This window comes from Meriones unguiculatus, chromosome 14 (assembly GCF_030254825.1).
Source record: "Meriones unguiculatus strain TT.TT164.6M chromosome 14, Bangor_MerUng_6.1, whole genome shotgun sequence".
Taxonomy (NCBI): Eukaryota; Metazoa; Chordata; class Mammalia; order Rodentia; family Muridae; genus Meriones; species Meriones unguiculatus.
Window position 1 is genome coordinate 3,167,882 of NC_083361.1, and position 18,313 is coordinate 3,186,194.

Below are 18,313 nucleotides of genomic sequence, written 5' to 3' on the forward strand. Positions count from 1 at the left end.
CATTGTGGGGCAGTTAGCAATAGGGCCCAGGCTAGGGAAGCGCACACAGCCAGGTTTGGTAAGGGGGCAGGGGTTACCTTTAATGCTGCGTTTTGTGCCAGATCCCCCACGATGTCCTGTCCCTGAGTAGCCCTGCCACCCTCTCCCCACAGCAGGCTGGGCTCAGAGCTCCACCCCCTGGGTACAAAGGAATAAATTAAGTGTCCTCCCCTCCCCCCTTCCCCAATAAATAGAGTGAGTGTCCTGCCCAGGACCTCCCCCACCTTGGCGAATGGTGGGCTGTGGCGGGGCCTAGGGCGCTACATTCATGGCTGCCCAGGCGGGTGGTGCGGGCAGGTCTCAGTGAGAGCCGGAGGCCCCACACAGGGGCACTGTGCTGTCCTGGCTCTGGCCCTCCATGTCCATGTCCAGCAGCGTGGGCTGCGCGCTGGGGGGCCCAGGGCTCTCTGGAGTGTCTGGCCTGCTGGGAGGCGAGATGCTGAGTGTCCGGCCAAAGGAGACCAGTTTCCAGGGGTCCAGTCGGGGGCGGCTGGCAGCTGGCCGGGGCCTGGGGGCAAAGGTGAGGGTGGTGGGACGGCCGGGGAACTCCAGGGGCCTGCGTCGGGTGGGGAACAGGGCCTGGGGGTCGGGCAGTCGAGGGAAGTCCAGGGGGTCCCGAGGACCTAGGGAGAGAGGAGCACATGCGGTGAGGAGGGGGGCAAAGGGTGCCATTTCTGAGTCAACACTTGTCCTTGGAAAGGGGGGTCACGGGCTTCCCTTGACAAACTCTCAGATCCCGCTGCGCCTGTGTCCTGGCGTGGCCACAGCCATCGGCAGCCCCGCACCTGGCCTTGGACCGGTCCCCACCGCTTCCAATGGCGCGTTCATCTGTAAGATGGTCTTTATAAATGTTGGAGACAGGCTGGCATGGGAGCTATGTAACAGAACGACCTTGACCTCCTCCTGAACCGTCTGCCTCCACCTCCAGAGGGCACAGGGGCTGCAGGTGTGTGCAGACAGCCAGTTTTATGTAGCAGCGGGGATCAAACCCAGCCTGCTAGGCAATCACTCAACCAAAGGAGCTAGCTACACCCCAGCTCATTTTCCGTTTGGGACAGGGTCTCAATAGCCAAGGCTGGTCTCAGACTCTGTATGTAGCCCAGGATGACCATGAACTTCCAGTCCTGAGTTTACAGGTGTGCCACCACACCCAGCTCATGCCTTCGTCTCTGAAAAGTGATCAAAACGGCACCTTGCTGGATCAGGGAGAGTCAAACCTGACCATATTTGTAGCTCTAAGACAAAACCCGGGCCCTGCAGGGCACACGTAATGCCTGACCGCGCCATCACACTGGCGGCCAATGAGTAGACAAATCAAGTCGCCTACCTGCCCTGGCAGGCGACCTACTGCCACCTCCCAGTTTGTCCTGTAGCTGTCTCGGGCATCCCAAGCCCCACAAGGGCCGCCCCAGAAGGAGGGCAGGGGATGCTGGGAAGGAGAGCAGGTCAGGGGTCTGTGAAAGGTGGCTTGCGCAGGCCTCACTCACCATGGTTGACTTCCGGGGGCTCCCGTTGCCTCAGTGCACCGTCAGATGGAGTCCGCCTGTGCCCCCGGCTCACGGCGTGCGCGGCGGTGACGTGGGTGGGCGTGAGCGACTGGCGGGGGTCCTTCTTGAAGCTTTCTAGCTCCACATCCACCAAAGGGTTGGCGCTGAGCGAGGGGGCGGGCGGGGAGGGCGGAGGGGAGGGCGCGGCGGGGGCAGCCTCGTCGCTGTCGGAGCGCAGCAAGGAGCGCGTGGAGTTGCAATCGGACACAGAGGACAGCGACACTAGGGTGGCTGAGGGTGCCAGGCCGGGGACTGTGTCATCGCGGCGACTCCCAGGGCGCCCTGTCGGGCTGAGACCCCGGGGGAAGCGGCCGGGGCGCGGGAAGAAGAGGCCGTCCAGCCAGCGCCGCTGCTCCTCGCCCTCCCCCGCGCGCGCCTCGGCCACGTCGGCGCCCAGCCCCACGGCGCCCAGCAGCGTGGCGCAGCCCAGCAGCGCCAGGTCGCAGCGCCTGCGGGCTCCGTGGCCTGGCCGGGAGGGGGTCACAGCCGGCGGCTCCCACGGCGCCTGCGCGCAAGGAGAGGGCTCGGCCGGCAGAGGCACCTTGAGGTAGGACGGGGTGGAGTAGGGGGAGGGGGGCACGCTGTTGCCTTCCTCGGCTTCCGCAAACTCTTCTGCAACCGGAGAGGTCCGTCACTGGGCTGGCTCTGCCTTTCCTCATCTTCCCCTAGTGACCCCCGACAGCAAGACCCCCACCCTCCAGAAGCCACTAGGTAGTCATCCACAAGTCTCTGAGTGCCAACTCCCAGCCCAGGGCTGCTGTCTCCTCGTCCTGGTGACGCCCCTCGCCAGGCTTTCTCTCGTCCCCACCACTCCCCAGGGCGCCCACACTGGCTTACCCATCTCGTTGAGGCTGGCAAAGCCCGGGGCCATGGGGGTGTGCTTGGGGGATTTGCCCAGGTTGGGGGCGCTGGAGGACCACTGCTTGCTCCCTTCCCCCAGGGCCTTGAGCCTGCAGGGCACAGGGAGATGGGTCAGGGCGAGGGCTGGGCAGGCACAGGGCGGAGGGCAGCAGTGCGCCCTACCTCTCCTCTCCTCCGGCCCGCTCCTTCTGTAAGGTGGAACTGGGCCCCCACGTCCTGCCCTTCTTCTTGCCCCCAACCAGCTCCTCCTTCTTCGGGGGCCCACTGCGGCTCCATGTGCCGCCGCCGCCGCCGCCGCCGCCGCAGTCCATGGGAGTCACTGTGTGGAGAGAAGCGAGAGTGAGCCGCGGACAGGGTCCTCTCTCAAGCTGCTCCCGTGGCTGATCTCTCAACTCTCCCATGCCCTCGGGGCATGTCCTAACCCACCAAGGCAAGGGGCTCCTTCTGAAGCTCTAGGCTCCGGACTGTGTCCTTACTCCCCTGACTGGGCCTTCACTTCATGCTGCTTGGCGCAGCCCTGAGCTCTGGAGAGCGCGGCTCTCTGCCCCTCCACGCTCCCAAAGGCACCCTGGTTCTACTGTCTGTTCTCACTGTGTGGCTCCCTGGCGGAATGAGGCCTGACCCTCGCTGTCCCCGCCCTCCGCATTATGAGCTGCACAGGTGCCCTCATCCACAGACATATACATAAATTAATATGTAATAAAAATAACGAGATGCACACTAGCCTGCGAGACGAGGTGAGACTGTCTTAAAACGGGCTAAGGAGGAGGCTTAGCTTGTTGGGTATTTTTCCCTTAGACACGAAGCCCTGGGTTCCCCCAGCTCTGCATGAACTGGTGGTGCATGCCTAGAACTCAGAACCAGGGAGGTGGAGGAGTTCAGGAGTTTCAGGCCAGCCTGGGCTGTGTGAGCAGAGGGACACGCTTAGCCCTGTGGATTAGCCCGGGGTCTGCAGGCTCTCCTCGGCTGGTGCCCTCAGCAGCCCTCGCCTACGTGGACTGCGCTGTACCCCTCCAAACAACACACCCAGCAACTGCAGAATCCCGGACCCCAGTGTGCTACTACTTCCCAAGTCCCACATCATCTCGCGGCCTTACAGAGGACAGGTCTCTCCACCCCAGGGAACAAGTCACGTGGTTCCCACTCTGTGCCCCCACGTATGTAGGTACACGACGAACAGAAGGGCTGATCCATGACGTGGCTGTAGGTAAAACTTTATCCAAAAGTCCATTTTAAGGTAAATCACCTACTTTACAGCCTATGCCTCTGCATAATTAGACACAGGCCTATCTAAACACACACACACACACACACTGCACCAAGGGTAGAGGCAAAGCTCAGTGACAGAACACATGCTGTACACACATGATGCCGTGAAACCGTGGGCACTGCCAAACATGAAAAGAATCAAGGCTTGAGAGCTGGTCGGGGTCAAGAATCCTGGGTGCTCTTGAAGAGGACGGTGGTCTGGGTGTCGGCACCCACGCAGCTTACAGCCACCTGCCCAGGGCGTCTGCCTATGTGCACACTGCATGGCCACAGAGGCAGGCCGAACATCCACAGGCAAGAAATGAACAATGAAATAGTTTTTTCATTTCTTCAGTTTTGTTTTGTTTTTCAAGACAGGGTTTCTCTGTGTAGCCCTGGCTGTCCTGGACTCACTTTGCAGACCAGGCTGGCCTCGAACTCAGAGATCCACCTGCCTCTGCCTCCCTGAGTGCTGGAGTCAGAGGCGCATGAAACCATGCCTGGCTTTAAAAATCTTTTTTTTTTTTAAATAATAAAAATTAAAAAAAACCAGTCAGGTCACGTCTGCAGGGCTGGCCTCCAGGCGGGAACCACGCCACACTCAGGCCAGTCCTTCCTCCAAGGGCATACCCATTCTTTAGCACTGGGGGCACTGTCAGGCCTCAGCTCTGCCTCCAGCTGTGCAGCATCGCCTCTGTGACATCACTTCCTGGGCCGGGGGTGCCCAGAATGCTTAACCTATCTCTGGATGTGCGAGGGTAGTTCTGGGAAAGATGTGCATTTGGACAGACTCGGTAAAGGACCCACTGTCTCCCATGACAGCAGCATTGTCCCGTCCACCCCAGGTCCCAACAGAGGCAGGCCGACCTGGGACCGCTGTCTTTGGGTCATCCTGCCTCTGGAGTTGGGTGTTATGTGGAGCAGCAGCTTGCCTGTGCCTCCAGCCTAGACTGCAGACCCCAGAGTCTACAGCGCTGTGACCCTCTTCAAGTATGGCTTCAAAGTAGCCTATTGTTGTCTAAATGTAGTCTACTGATGCGGTCTCTCTGGGGAACCCTAATACACTCTGCTCCTCTCTGGTTTTGGTGCTGGGGACAAAATACAAGGCCTCGCAGTATGCTGAGTAGAGCTGTCCCTCTGAGCTACGCCACCCCGTGCACCAGTGTCTCGGCTCCTACCCCCTCCTGGAAATGCCCTGCTACTGATGCCTGTGCTGCCCGCTGCCCCTGCCACAGCCGGGAATGGCGGCGATGTGCTCAGTGTTTGCCGACTGGCTGTGGGGCCTGTGCGTACTCACAGCGAATGGCCCTCAGCCGGGGGATGATGCTGGGGCTGGCAGGAGGGCTGGCCCCATCGGATCCTTTCCTCTTGTCCAGGGTGGGGGAGGCCTGCACGGTGATCTTATGTTCAAATCCTGAAAGAAGAATTCCTAAGTGAATGCAAAGGGAGACACCCTTTGCAGCAACAGAGGGGCGGCAGAGGACGCGAGTGCGGCACTGGTCACTCCTAAGAGCCTGATCTTGAAGGTGGTCTCCAACGGCATCCAGGGCAGCTGGGTTCTCTTAGAAATGGGGATTCTTTGGCACGTTCTGAATGAAAGACTTGGGGAGGTCCAAAAGCCAACTGTGCTTGACCCAGGACCCAGGCTGAGCAGCCACGGCAGCAGTTAAACTCTGTGCAACCACGGGGCACCTGGGGCAGCAGGGGGAGTGGTGTTTGAAATTTACAAGAGGCAACATTTGGAGGCACTGGAGCACGCTGGAAACGGGCATTCGGGTGAGCCTACTTTCATCAACTTTAACCTACAAAATCTTAGCATAAATTTAAAAATACATGGATATTGGCAGTGCCGGGGGTCCAGACCGGGACTTTGTGAGCTAACCATCGAGCTGCATGCCCACCCCCCCGAACAATTTTGTGGGGGAGTGCTGGGGACTGTAACCCAGGGCACCCGTTGGCTTGTTAGGCAAGCGCTCTGCCACTAACTCACGCCCCCGGCCCCTGAGCCTCGGCCCGGCACCTGTTTTATTTCTGGACGAGGCTTCACTATACAGCTTGGACCGGCCCTGACCTCTCTTTGTAGCCCAGGCTGTCCTCAAAGCCATCCTCTGCCTCTGCCTCCCCAGTGCTGGCATTGCAGCTGGGCACCGTCATGCCTGGCCTGGAACTTAACACCTAGATCAAGATGTGCTATAAAAATGAGACACACTGGCTCTCGAGAATTCAGTGTGAGAACAGGAACATAACATATCCTGGGCTGTTTTTTCTTTTTTTATCACTTATATGGATATATCGGGCTGAATAAAACATAGCTACTCTCCGGCAGTTTCTTTGTGTGGTGATGAGACAGTCGTAGGCAGCCTAAACTGACCTTGAATTCCTAATCCTCCTGCCTCCACTTCCCAAGCGACGGGATTACAGGTGTGTGCCACTCTGCCTACCCCCCCCCCCCCCCGCCCCATGTATGGCTGTATCTCCAGTGGCTGGCGTTGGGCCCACCTGGCTCTTTTGGTTTCTAACCTCACTCACGTGTGTGTCGGGTAGGGACTCAGTCTTGTCTTTTGTTTTTGACAACAGAGTGGTAACTAACCACTGGTGGTAACCAGGGTCGACCTGCCTGGCCTTGAATTCGATGTGATCCTCCTGCCTCAGTCTCAGGGCAGATGCCGAGATGACAATTTTGAGGTACCACCCCTGGCTTTTTGGCTCATCTTCTCTACATGAGACATTTGCAAAAACAAACAACAACAAAAAAAAAACTTTTAAGGTGCTGAGGGCGCAGCTCTGTGAAAAACCACCTTTCCTAGCCCGCACGATGTCCTGGCTGCGGTAATTGGTCAAAGGAATCAAACCCAGCCCCAGAAGTTTCTGGGAGCGGGGGCGTTCGGGGGACTGGGCAGTACCGGAGGGCAGGCTGATGTGGCTGCTGCCTTCCCGTAGCTTGAGCAAGCGGCTGCGTTTGAAGTTGCCCTTGCGCTTGCGGACCCTGGGCTTCTCCTGGCTCAGCTGGCTCATGAGGAGGTGCAGCTCGCGTTCTACGATGTCCATCTCCCGCTCTGCCAGCTCCTGCTCCCGCCGCCGCAGCTGCTCCTCCTGAAAACGCTGTTCCTGCGCGGCCCGCAGCAGCTCCTCTTCCCGGCTGCGCAACTCCTGGAGGGCGGGAGGGAGGCGGGCCCGGGGGTGGGGCTTAGCTGCTGGCGACGGTCCCGGGACAGCTGGGTCTCCCGGACCCCAGGCTCTGGGTTCACACTCCAGTTCAGACTTTACTAGCTAAGATGTGTGCCAGGACAGGGGACTGAATTGGCGCCAAAAGGTCCCCCTCTCTCCCTCCCACGTCCGTCCTTTTTTTGAGACAGGGTCTCAGGGAACCTAGGCTGGCCTCCAACTCACTACAGAGTGGAAGGCAACTTGCCTGGTTTTTGCTGAGCTACGATGGACCCCAAGGTTTCGAGTATGCTGGGCAGACACTCTAGGGCTGCACCTGTCGCCCCGATCCCGGCTCTCAGCTCTTCAGTTTGTTAAGTAAACTGTCCTTTGGTAAACCAGCATCCACCAAAGCGGAGAGCAGCAGAAAACTTCACACTTTCCCACTTCAACAGCCACCTACACCTTTCAAGTCTGTTCCTTCTCTTCTTTGGGCCTTTCTTAATTTTTGCAATGACACCTACGGCCAATTGCAGACAGCATGCAGCGTCACGGCACACAGTACGGTGTCAGCCCGGGTGCCTGTTCTTTTTCCGAGTCCACCAACAAACAGGAAGCTGCCTTCTCTTAACATGTAAACACGCCCCACGCAGCCCCGGAGGGCGGGAGGGCTCAGCGCTGAGGCATGCCCTCCCCTCCTCCCCCCTCCCCCCTCCCCGCTCCGGCCTCACCTTCTCTTTGGTCCTGAGGTCATCGAACATGTGCTGGATCTCCAGCTTCCAGTCTTCCTGCAGGGAGTGGAATGACTCCAGAGGCATCTGGAACAGCGCGGACTGCTCGATCGCCTCCAGCTGCCTCAGGATGCTGCCGAAATCTGGTCGCCCATGAGGCTCTGGGTCCCAGCATTCTGGGGTGGGAAAGGGGGAGAGTGTGGGAGGGGATGGGGAAAGGGTCAGCATCTGTGCTCAGGGCAAGGCAAGACGTAGCTCAGTTCCTGTCAGCATGCCCCGGGAATCAATGGAAAGGAACCCCAGGTCTGCTTGGCCAGTCAGGAACCCAGCAGCAGATGGCCTCCGGAGCGTTGGGTCTGGGAGCCATGGAGGCGATGATGGAGATGACAGACACTGGCCCCTTGGGTTCCAGGGCCTTCTCCCCCATTCCTGGGCCCAGTGGTCACAAGGATGGTATAAAGGGAAAGGTGTGGCCCACGGAACACTTGCCCCAGAGCTGAGCCTACCCTCTCCACAGGACCCTGGCTCACCCTCCAGGAGGCGGGCAAAGGGCTCGGGGCACGTGGAGGGGATGGGCAGCGTCAGCTTGTTCATAGCCACACCGTAAGCCACGGCCAAGGCGTCGATTTCTCGGTAGGGGACCTCCCCGGTCAGCAGCTCCCAGAGCAGAACCCCGAAGCTGCAGGCGGGGAGAGGGAGGGTGATGCTGCAGCCCACCCGTCTTCCCCTGTACTCCAGCCCTCCCTGGCTCCTGCTTCCAGCCTAGCTGGTGGGGCCACAAGAGCCTGGTCTGACCCCCACAGGCTTGTTCCTCACAAGGCAGATGGGGTTGTCTCCTGACATCTACTTTTCATGCCCCCAATCAAAAGCAAAGTGGGACCACAATGCCAACTGGGAAATCTTATTTTTATTTTTAGACAGGGTCCCTGTAGTCCTGGCTAACCTGGAACTATGTCAACCAGCTGGGCCTCGAGTTCAGAGATCCACCTGCCTCTGTCTCCTGAGTGCTGAAATTAAAAGGGAGCACCACCGCACTGAGCCATATTTTTAATGAACTCATTATTTTCTTTCTTTCTTCCTTTTTTCTTTCTTTTGCCTTTCTTTCTTTCATTCTTTCTTTCCTTCCTTTTATGTTTCTTGAAACAGGATTTCTTTGTGTAGCCTTGGCTCTCTTGGACTCACTGCTTTGTGTAGACCAGCTGGCCTCGAACTCAAAGAGATCCACCTGCCTCTGCCTCCCTGAGTGCTGGGATTACAGGCATGAGCTACCATGCCCAGCTGAACTCGCTTGTCTCTTTAAAAACTGCTTTATTGTGGAGCAGAGGAATGGTTTACGTACGGAGGTGAGAGGCCAAGCTGCGGGAATTGGTTCTCTCCTGCCATATGGGTCCCAGGTACTAACTCGGGTTGTCTACCTCGGCAGCAAACCCTCTTGTAGGCCTCAAAATCAGATCTGAAAAACTGCTGGTTGAAGTTAGGGCCTAACAGGTGCTGGACAAGCACTTGAGCACTGAGTTCTAGCCCCAGCCCCTCTCACAGCAATGGTGACACCCTCCTCTTCTTCCTCCACCTCCAAAGCAGCATGGTCTCACCATAGCCAAGGCTGACCTGGAGCTCAGCATATAGGCCGTGCTGACCCCAGACCTAAGGTCCTTTGTTTCTTCCTCCTGAGCACTAGATTAGACATGCATGGCACCATGCCTGGCAGCACACATCCTTCTTAATGCCATCAATGCCCCTTGCAGTGTTGCCTCTGAACACTCAGCCTCTCCCTTTGTATACACTGTCCTTTTATTTAAGAATACTCTTCTCTTTTTGTTTTATAACTTTGCCCTTCAAACCTCAGCTGAGGTTGGCCTCCCTGCCAGGAAGCCTTCCCTGATGCCTATTTGTGTCCTCTCAGTACTTACCTACCAACCCTAGTTAGGATTCCCACAGACAAAGCTTACTCCAGACTAGGACTGTGCCAGGCAGGCTTAGATATCCTTACAACAAAGCTTCAAGGCAGAAGGAGCTAGCGCGATCCCATCCTGCCATGGCAAGGGATAACTCCCTTTCCCTCCTTCTGGTTGGGATTCGGGCACAAAGCACGTGTTCCAGATCATGAAGATTCTATTTTTCAAAGAGAGGTAGTCTGACACCCTCACTCCCATATCCCTGGAAACCCACAGGGCTGTCTTGATTGCCAGTGTGACTGAGGAGTAGTGCTGGTATCTGGTGGCTGGGAGACGTGGGTGCTTTGTGCCCTCACTGCGACACCACCACCTTACTCGGGCACCAGCCCAGAAGGAACCTGTGGGGCTGGGCACACCAGACCACTGGCCTTTCCAAAGGTCCACACCACAAATGATCACTGCATAGAGGGGCTCAGACCTTCGCCGAACAGTGGCTATGCTCGGGAGCCAGTGGGGACTGCCGTCTGCTCTGGCTCTCCTCTAGCACTTTACTTTGCAACTTCAACAACTTGCAACCGGGCTGGTAATGGACAACGGGCAATGGGGACACTTGGGTGTGGCTCCAGCAAGAGCATGCGTTCCTAACTGTCCCAATGCCTGGCACGCACTGCACATGAAAGTAATGCCCACGTGTCCCTGAGCACCAGCTCTCTGCAGCGTTCCTTCCTCAGCCCATCCTCCCTCTGCTGCAGTCACACTTCCTGGAGCACTCCCTCCTCACTGCCTCCTTGGTGGTGCCCAGACTCTTCAGATGGCCCCTGTTACCTGGAACTCAGCTCACTACAGTGGTCCTGGGACATGGAAGCGCCTCCCTGTCTACCCCATCATTTCACGCACAGATACTTTCATGTTTACAATTATTTCACAATCTTCCTTTCTTTCCAAAAGAAAATGCCTCACTGTGTATCCCCAGCCGGTCTAGAACAGGCTGTGTAGACCAAGCTGCACTAAGTTTATAGAGATCCATACACCTGCCTCCATAGCCTGTTAGGATTAAAGGTGTGGACCACCATACCTAGCAATTGTTTAGAAGCTGCTTCTGTGCTGTGTGTGTGTGCCTGTATGGGTGGATATGCACACACACACGGAGGTCAGGGCTAAACCACAGCTGTCATTCTTAGGAGCTGCCCACCTGGGGTTTTTGTTTGCTTTTGAGACAGGGTCTCTCTCTATAGCCTTGGCTGGCCTGGAACTCACTATATAGACCATGCTGGCCTCAAACTCAGAGACCCACCTGCCTCTGCCTCCCAAAGTGCTGGGATTAAAGACATGAACCACCAGGTCCAGGGTCCCTGTTTTGTTTTTTGAGACAGGTCTCTCACTGAGATCTGTAGCTCATGGGTTGGGCTGGACTGCTGGCCAGAAAGCTCCAGGGACCCCTGTCTCTAACTCCTCAGCACTGCACATCTCCATGCCCAGCTTTCATTTGAGTGCTGGGGATTAAACTCAGGCTATCATGCTGGCATGGAGAATGCCTTCCCCGACATCCTCTCAGCCTCCCTATCTTGAACTTTTCTTTTAGTTTCTTGTTACTAATACTGAGGGTAGGGATTTTACTTACTTTGTGTTACTGAGGATTGAGCTTAGGGCACTGCAGCATGCTCTCACTGAGCCACACCCCCAGCTCCTTACTAGTAGATTCTAGGCCACAAAGCCACACCCCCAACTACAGGGTGGGTTTTAGGCCTGTGCTCTACCATTGAGCTAGATCCACTAACCTCTTACTTTGATTTTGACACAAGCTCTCACTGAGTTGCCCAGACAGGCCTTGAACTTGCAAACCGTTCTGCCTCTGCCTCCTGCAGAGGTAACAGGGTAACAGTCCTATGCTACCAGGCAGGGCTCTCCACGTCTGCTGGTAACTGTGTTGCTAGAAGAAAGAATGGCTGTGTCCAGGTCCTTACCTTCCCAATTCGATGGCTGTGCAGGAGCCCTTTAACGCTAACATCTATTTCTTCTGAAAATTTTTCTTCAGGTGCAAATCAGTCCTCAGAACTTGCTGCAGCCCCAGGAACACCAAACTGCTTGGCCTTGGCCATAGTCCCCTACAGATGGCCCTCCCACCAGCACCTCCTCCTCCCCACCCCTCCCTGAGGACACCCGCCAGCCTCAGCACCTCCAGACATCGCTGCTTTTGGAGAAGAGGGAGAGGCGGATAACCTCGGGAGCCATCCAGGCGTAGGTCCCCGCGGCACTCATTTTGGTCGTCTTGTGCCACTCTCGAGCAAGGCCGAAGTCTGTGATCTTGAGCACCGTGTCAGCGAGGTTGTGGTTCTCAATGGCCTCCAGGATTAGGACTGGGGGTAGGAAGAAAGGCGGATAACCAAGACCTGCCTGGCTATAGGGGTCTCAGCCCTCTGCCTTCCTCTCTCCCTTCAACAGCTTACCGCTCCCCACTCTGCACAGCTCCTTCCTGCCCTGGACACCAAAGTGCTTCTAATCCTCAGGCTTCCTGAGGGTGGCCTTCTGCTGTAGCCAGGGTCAATGTCACTCCTCCCTGTCCCTTTACTCTGCTGCAGCCAACATGGCTGCTGTTCTCACTAAGCAGGCACGGTGCACCGCCCCATGCTTTAACCCTGGGATATTCATACTGCTTATGGTGGCCAAGAAGAAGAAGGGGTGGGGAAGGAGTGCGCACTGCTCTTGCAGAGGACCTGAACTGGATCCCATCACTCTCCCCACACAGCTTACATCCCCCTGCAACTCCAGCTCCAGAGGATCTGATGCCCTCTTCTGGTCTCCACAGACTCCTGTACTCAAACACACATATTCATGCAGAGTAACATGTCTGTGCACATAATTAAAAATCCCTCATGGGGCTGGAGAAATGGGTCAGTAGTTAAGAGCATGCATTGCTCCTACAGTGGAGCCACACGACCACCTGGAGCTCCAGCTTCGGAGGATCGAACACCTTCCTCTGGCCTCTGCAGGCACCTGCACTCAAGTGTATATAACCCACACATGTATACACGGAGTTTAACACACACACACACACACACACACACACCTTTTAAAGGGAAAGTCAGACACAGTTGGGCATGGTGGCAGAATCCCAGAACTTGGGAGCCAAAGGCAGAACGGTAATATGTTAGAGGCCGATCTGGGCTAAATAGCAAGACTTTGTCTCAAAAACCCCAAAAGAATGAACTGAACAAGACAGGCCAGTTCCAAATCTAGCCTGTAAGAAGCCTCTGGCACCATCTTGGCCTCTAAAATGTCTGCCACCATGATAATGTGCTTTAAGTAGCCCGCTGGTCCAAAGGATGGGAGACACTTGGGAGAAGAATCCCTCTACGCAAGCCCTGCTAAGTCATTTTGCTCCCCATCTAGCTGTAAGAGCAAGGGCAGTAACAAGCAGCTGTTTTCACACACTGAGTTTTGGGGTGGCTTGTTGTGAAGCAGCACTGTCATCAAGACTGACTGATACAACCAAGCATACAGAATAGTTCTGCCTGACGGGAGGCAGTGGGTGATCTAACATTGATGAGAGCTGTGGCCAGTGTCTACACTAGGGCTAGACCCTTTCTAAGAATGGACTCGTAACTAATTTTTATTGCCTAACAAACTAAGTCTTACAGAGGTTACCTGGTCAAAAGCACATGGCTATCTAGATAACAGTGCAGAGCCTGGAGCCAGCTCTGCCCTCCTCTGCAATGTCTTACTGCTGAGCTAGTCTATGCCTTGCATGTTGGTGTGCTGGTGATGCACTGAGCCCAAGGCCTCACGCATGTGAGGCAAGCACTCTGAAGCAGGCTACAGCCTCTGCTTCGCGCCATCTGTAAACATTTTTAGGTGTGTGTTTGCCTGCATGCCCACATGTCCAACACGCCCATGTCTGGTGCTTGTAGAGCCCCGGGATGGGAGACATGGGTGTCTGTGAGGCGCCATGCGGCTGTGGGAACTGAAGCCAGCTTAGCCGCGTTCTCTGCACAAGCAGCCGCAGCGCCCTTAGCCACCGAGCCGCCTCTCCAGCCTCCAGGCCGGGGCCTGCTGTGCTGCAGTCTCACACTGTGCTCCCGCCCGACTTCAAACCTGCAGCCAGCTCCACGCTGCGGCCTCCCGGCACCGGGACTCGACACCAGTCCCCGCGCCCACCAGTCTCGCTTTCTCCATGGAGGCACACACTGCACACCTCACAGAGGCCCTGCTTTCCCTGTTTCTTTGTAAGGGCGACTGAGTCCTTTTTGTTCAATGTCCTCTTCCCCACCAGATGATGACGGGTTAGGTTTTACTAACCAGCACATTTAATGATCACCTCTCTCACCCTTAATTCACCACAATTCCCTCAGAGTCGCTGTAACTTTCTGAAAACTGGTGTCTGTCTTTTTTCCTCTCTCTCTCCCTATCCTTCCTCTAGCTATGGACCTTGTGTCTATCATCCCATATTTGCAGGTAGATTGAGCAATCAATCACCTACTCCTGTTTACTGTAACATACATACCATATTGTGGATGGGGCAGGGTTTTCTTCCTCTTCTTTTTCTTTCTTTCTTTTTTCTCTTTTGCAACAGTCTCATTAGGTAGCCTTAGCTATTCTAGAACTCACTATGTAGACTAGGCTGGGCTTGAACTCACAGAGATCTGCCTGCCACTGCCTCCCAAGTGCTGGGATTAAAGGCTTGCAAATGCCATGCCTGTCTATTCTCCTTTTTAAAAAATGTTTATCTATCTATTTTATGTGTAAGTGGATGAGTTGCTCAACCAATGTCCCAGGGACTAAAGTGAAGTTGCCAAGCTAGGCAGCAAGCAATCTGCCCAACTAGCCATCATGCTGGCCCCTGATTTATTTATTTATTTAGATAGGAGTCCCCGCCTCCACTCACCCAGCATTTTGGAAGGAGAATGTGGGCATTCATATAGGCAGGGACTTGCATCTATTTTGCTGAGTTTCCTAGACTGGTTACAAGCCAGGAAAGGATTTTACACTGTAGTCCAGGTTAGCCTCGAACTCATTATGTAGCTCAGGCTGGTCTCAAACTTATGGCAATCCTCTTGTCTCAGCCTTCTAACACTGAGAGTATTGGCATGCGCCACCACACCCAGCTGTCCCCAGTCTACGATCCTAGAGCCAAGGATAAAACAAAAACACAGTAGATGTTTAAGAATGACTAAGTCAGGCATGGCGGTTCACCTCTGTGACATCAGTACTTGGGAGGCCGAGGTAGCCCATTTGCAAAACTAAAACTAACCAACACCAAAACGGAAACAAACGAGCTGTCCAGATGACTGAGCAGGTAAAGCTGCTCGCCAAGAAGATTGACCTGAGTTCCATCCCAGAACCTCATGGAGATGTGACTCTCGGAAGCTGTCCTCTGTCTTTCACACATGCATGCTGACACGTATACCCAAACCCAATAAAAATTAATTAAAAAAACTTGTTAAAGCAAAGATCAAAGGCGTCAGATGACGGGCTGCCTGGGGAAGGGGAAAGGCACTGTTGCAGGAGCCCTCATCCTGTATTGCCCCTGAGAAAACTTGAGAGGGAGCAGCCATCTTGTCCAGGTTGCATTAGAGATGTACTGTGGACCCTCTGGGTGAGGAAGGGCCTAGGACCCCCATCTTATAAGAAGAGCATGTCAGGGGCCCTGCCTCCACTCACCCAGCATTTTGGAAGCAGTAAAATGTGGGCATTCATATAGGCAGGGACCTGCATCTATTTTGCTGAGTTTCCCAGATTGGGAACAAGCCAGGAAAGGTCACGGGTACTTGGTCACCCTTTGTGTGGAATGTATGAATGCCAGGCATAGAAGGTTAGGATCACTCAGCTCCTCTCTTCTAGGGGCTTAAGGTTGTAGTTAGTAACATGGCAAGAAGCTTACAAAGACAGTTGAGTGGAATCCAACAAATATGAAAATACAAACCAACAGGTGAAAAGGAATTGCTTAGGGGTTGAGCACTGAAGGCAAAGGGAGGATTCTCGTTCCTGGCTCAAGCATGACCCACTTGAGGGCAGGGAACATGCTGGCCTCATTTGCTCTTGCACATGATTTGGCTTTGTAAACACTAAATGCAAGAATAAAGCCATCAATGGAAGTGGAGCCCAGTCAGGGGGGCAGCCCTGGAGGTAAGGCTTTTCCAGTTTTATACCAAGCAGTATCTAGCACACAGTACACCAGAACGATCTAGAATGAGAGTAATGCCTCATTCCGGACTGTCGGGGGGGCAGCCATGGTGTCTTGGCGTTTGGAGAGGGCCTAACTTTCCAGCGGGTCCGTTAATATTCGCTGACGCCTAGAGATGCTTTTTGGCTTAGATATAATGGTTAGGGCCCTTTCCCATCTACTTGACCCACTGCTGATTCAACCAACCAATCAGCTTTGAAGAACCCACGATTGGCAGGGTAGCCTGGATGCTTTTCTATCAGCCACGCTCTTCCCAAACCCTGTTCCAGCATGCCCTAGAGAAGCAGCAGCGTTTCGAGTTTTCAGTGGGGATGATTTGTCCCACCCTGTCCCCGTCCCCAGGGGACATACGGCAGTCTCTGGAGACATTTGTGGCGTTGATAGCTGGGAGCAGGGGTGTGGAGTACTAATGACCTCTTGTAAGTAGAGGCCTAAGACATCACTATATAACCTAAAACGCACAGGACGATCCCCCCCGCCAATGACAGACCACAAACGTTAACGGAGACAGGCCTGGGATGCCCTGGATCCATCTAAGCAGGTTCTGTTTATCTCTGGCCTGGTAGACTCCAATGCCGTGACCTGGCGGTGGCTATCAAGAGGGCGGGCTCTGCAAGTGGCAGTGAACACAGGGACTGACACAGTGCCACGGATTCACAATCATTGGCCCACTGCGACTACAACCTGAAAGGCCGTCTTTCAGCCATTCTGAGCCTTCTTTTTCCTCTGAAGACAGCCAAGGCCCCCTCACCTGGTCCTGAAGGTGCACTGCTGCCCCTACTTGCCCCATGCACAGTACCATCTGGTGGCCCTTGTCGTTTCCAGCCAACTGGGCTTGGCCCCACAAGGTTCGGCGGAAGAGTTTTGGGAGAGAAGGTGCCACTTACTGTTGATGGACTTGAGGTCTCGGTGAATGATGGGCACAGGAGCATCATTGTGTAGATAGTTCATGCCCCGAGCCACCTGCACAGCCCAGTTGACCAGCACATGAGGGGGCACCCGACGACCTGCCAGCACCCTGCTCAATGCGCCTCCCCGAGCATACTCCATCACCAGGCAGAGGTTTGGGGGGCTGAGGCAGGCACCCCTCAGGGCAATAATGTTGGGGTGCTGCAGGGCTCCAAAGAGCCGGGCCTCCTGGCGCACCTGCTCCGCTGTCACTGCTGGGTCCCGTTCAGGGTCCAGCCGGGCGGCCTTGACCGCTACTTCCTCCCCGCGCCAGAGGGCACGATAGACCTTGCCGAAGCCCCCCACACCGATGATTTCCTCCAGCTGCAGCTCGTGGAAGGGGATCTCCTGTGGCAGCTGGAGGCCTGTGGGTGCGGCGGGTGCGGCCGGGGCCACGTAGTTGCTGGGGAAGACGCCCACACGGCCGCTGGGCAGCTGCCCCGTCCACCAGCCCTCATCTCCAGACACCGCACAGTCCTGGGACAGCACCTGGACGCGGTCGCCTCTCCGCAGGCTCAGCTCCTCGTCGCCCACCGCCTCGTAGTCGAACACGGCGGTCCACACCGGCCCCGCGGGGGTCGCGCCCCACTCTCTGGCCGCCGCCCCCTCCTCCTCCTCCATGGGGGAGGGGCCGGGGGCTACGGGAGGCCGCTTCACGCAGGCTGCCCGCGGGATGCTGAGCGCGGGGCCCGGAGGCCGGGATGGGAGGCATTCCCTGCGGACCCCGGGGGGCTCCTGGGGACCATGGCTCGGGGGAGGGCCTCCGCTGGAGCGAGGGGGAAAATAAAATAAAAAACCTTTCTCAAAGGACAGGACCGTCCCCTCGGGATTGGCTGTGCCGGAGAGGCGACAGGTTCACCCGTCCCCACAGATGTCAGGGTGCAAGGAGGGCCGGGTTGAGCGGGGCCCGCCGGCGGAGGCCGAGGCCGAGGGCAGCAAGCGGCCGCCCCTCCCCGCGCCTCTCACCCCGCGCAGCTCCACCGGCGGCCCCCGGCTCCGCATCCCCAGCCACGACCGCAGGGCCGGGCGGGGATGGCGGCGCCCCGGGGGCGGCCGCCCCGGGATGGGGTGGCGCGCCCCTCGGCCTCCTCACGCGAGGAACGGGCGGGCGGCCCCCATCCTCCTCAGCCGGCTCCCGGTCGGCCCCCCAAGTCCCTCTCCCCCCAGGGCTCTTGGCGGTGTCCAGTGACGTTTGCTGCCGGTGCCGCGATGCCACCTGGGAGTTGTAGTCCCAGGCTGCGAGGCCTTGGGTTTGTCCCGGGCCAGACAATCCCGCGGCCTTGGACTCTATCTCCTACTGGGGAGAAGGGAGCAACGCTTTGCACAGACCCTGCGGGAGCTCCACTCATGTTGGGGTTGACGTGTAGCCAAGAGAAACATAGGAGGTGAATGAATGGGGATTACGGCCCGGAACTCCTAAAGCCTTCCAGACAAGGTTCCCCGGATAGTCTCTTGGGGCCCTGACCGGAAGTGCATGCTGGGAAATGTAGTCCGTTCTTGCAAAATTGCGCTGCAGGAAACCACCGGTTTCAGGGAGCTAGGGGTGACCGGAGCATGTGGGGCTTGTGGGGCCTCTATGAGCAAGGGGAGGCTGGCGGGCAAAGTAGTCTCTCTCGGAGACTTGACAGCTACATCTGCTTGCCTTACCTGCTGTGGAATCACCAGCAGTCAGACCTTGTCTGAGCTTCAGTTTCAGTGATTGCGTCGGGGCTTTGCTTA

At 56.3% G+C, this 18,313-nt stretch overlaps 1 protein-coding gene across 3 annotated transcripts; it reads right to left on the minus strand.

Annotated features, from left to right (window-relative positions):
- Positions 1-61: 61 nt before the first annotated feature.
- Positions 62-17,778, minus strand: Map3k10 (mitogen-activated protein kinase kinase kinase 10). 3 transcript variants are annotated; one of them, XM_021650618.2, is made up of 10 exons: positions 16,534-17,776; positions 11,642-11,822; positions 8,101-8,249; positions 7,571-7,746; positions 6,599-6,845; positions 4,993-5,109; positions 2,610-2,766; positions 2,424-2,536; positions 1,527-2,198; positions 62-662 (listed from the first exon to the last, which is right to left on the minus strand). In XM_021650618.2, exons 1-10 carry the CDS (start codon positions 17,213-17,215, stop codon positions 340-342), a joined length of 2,817 nt encoding a protein of 938 aa, XP_021506293.1. In that variant the 5' UTR covers positions 17,216-17,776; the 3' UTR covers positions 62-339. The 3 variants fall into 3 exon arrangements, with proteins under 3 accessions (XP_021506293.1, XP_060222503.1, XP_021506294.1); XM_060366520.1 differs by lacking the exon at positions 16,534-17,776 and adding an exon at positions 14,348-14,531; XM_021650619.2 differs by lacking the exon at positions 62-662 and adding an exon at positions 673-867 and having other exon boundaries at positions 16,534-17,778.
- Between the last annotated feature and the right edge of the window lie 535 nt (positions 17,779-18,313).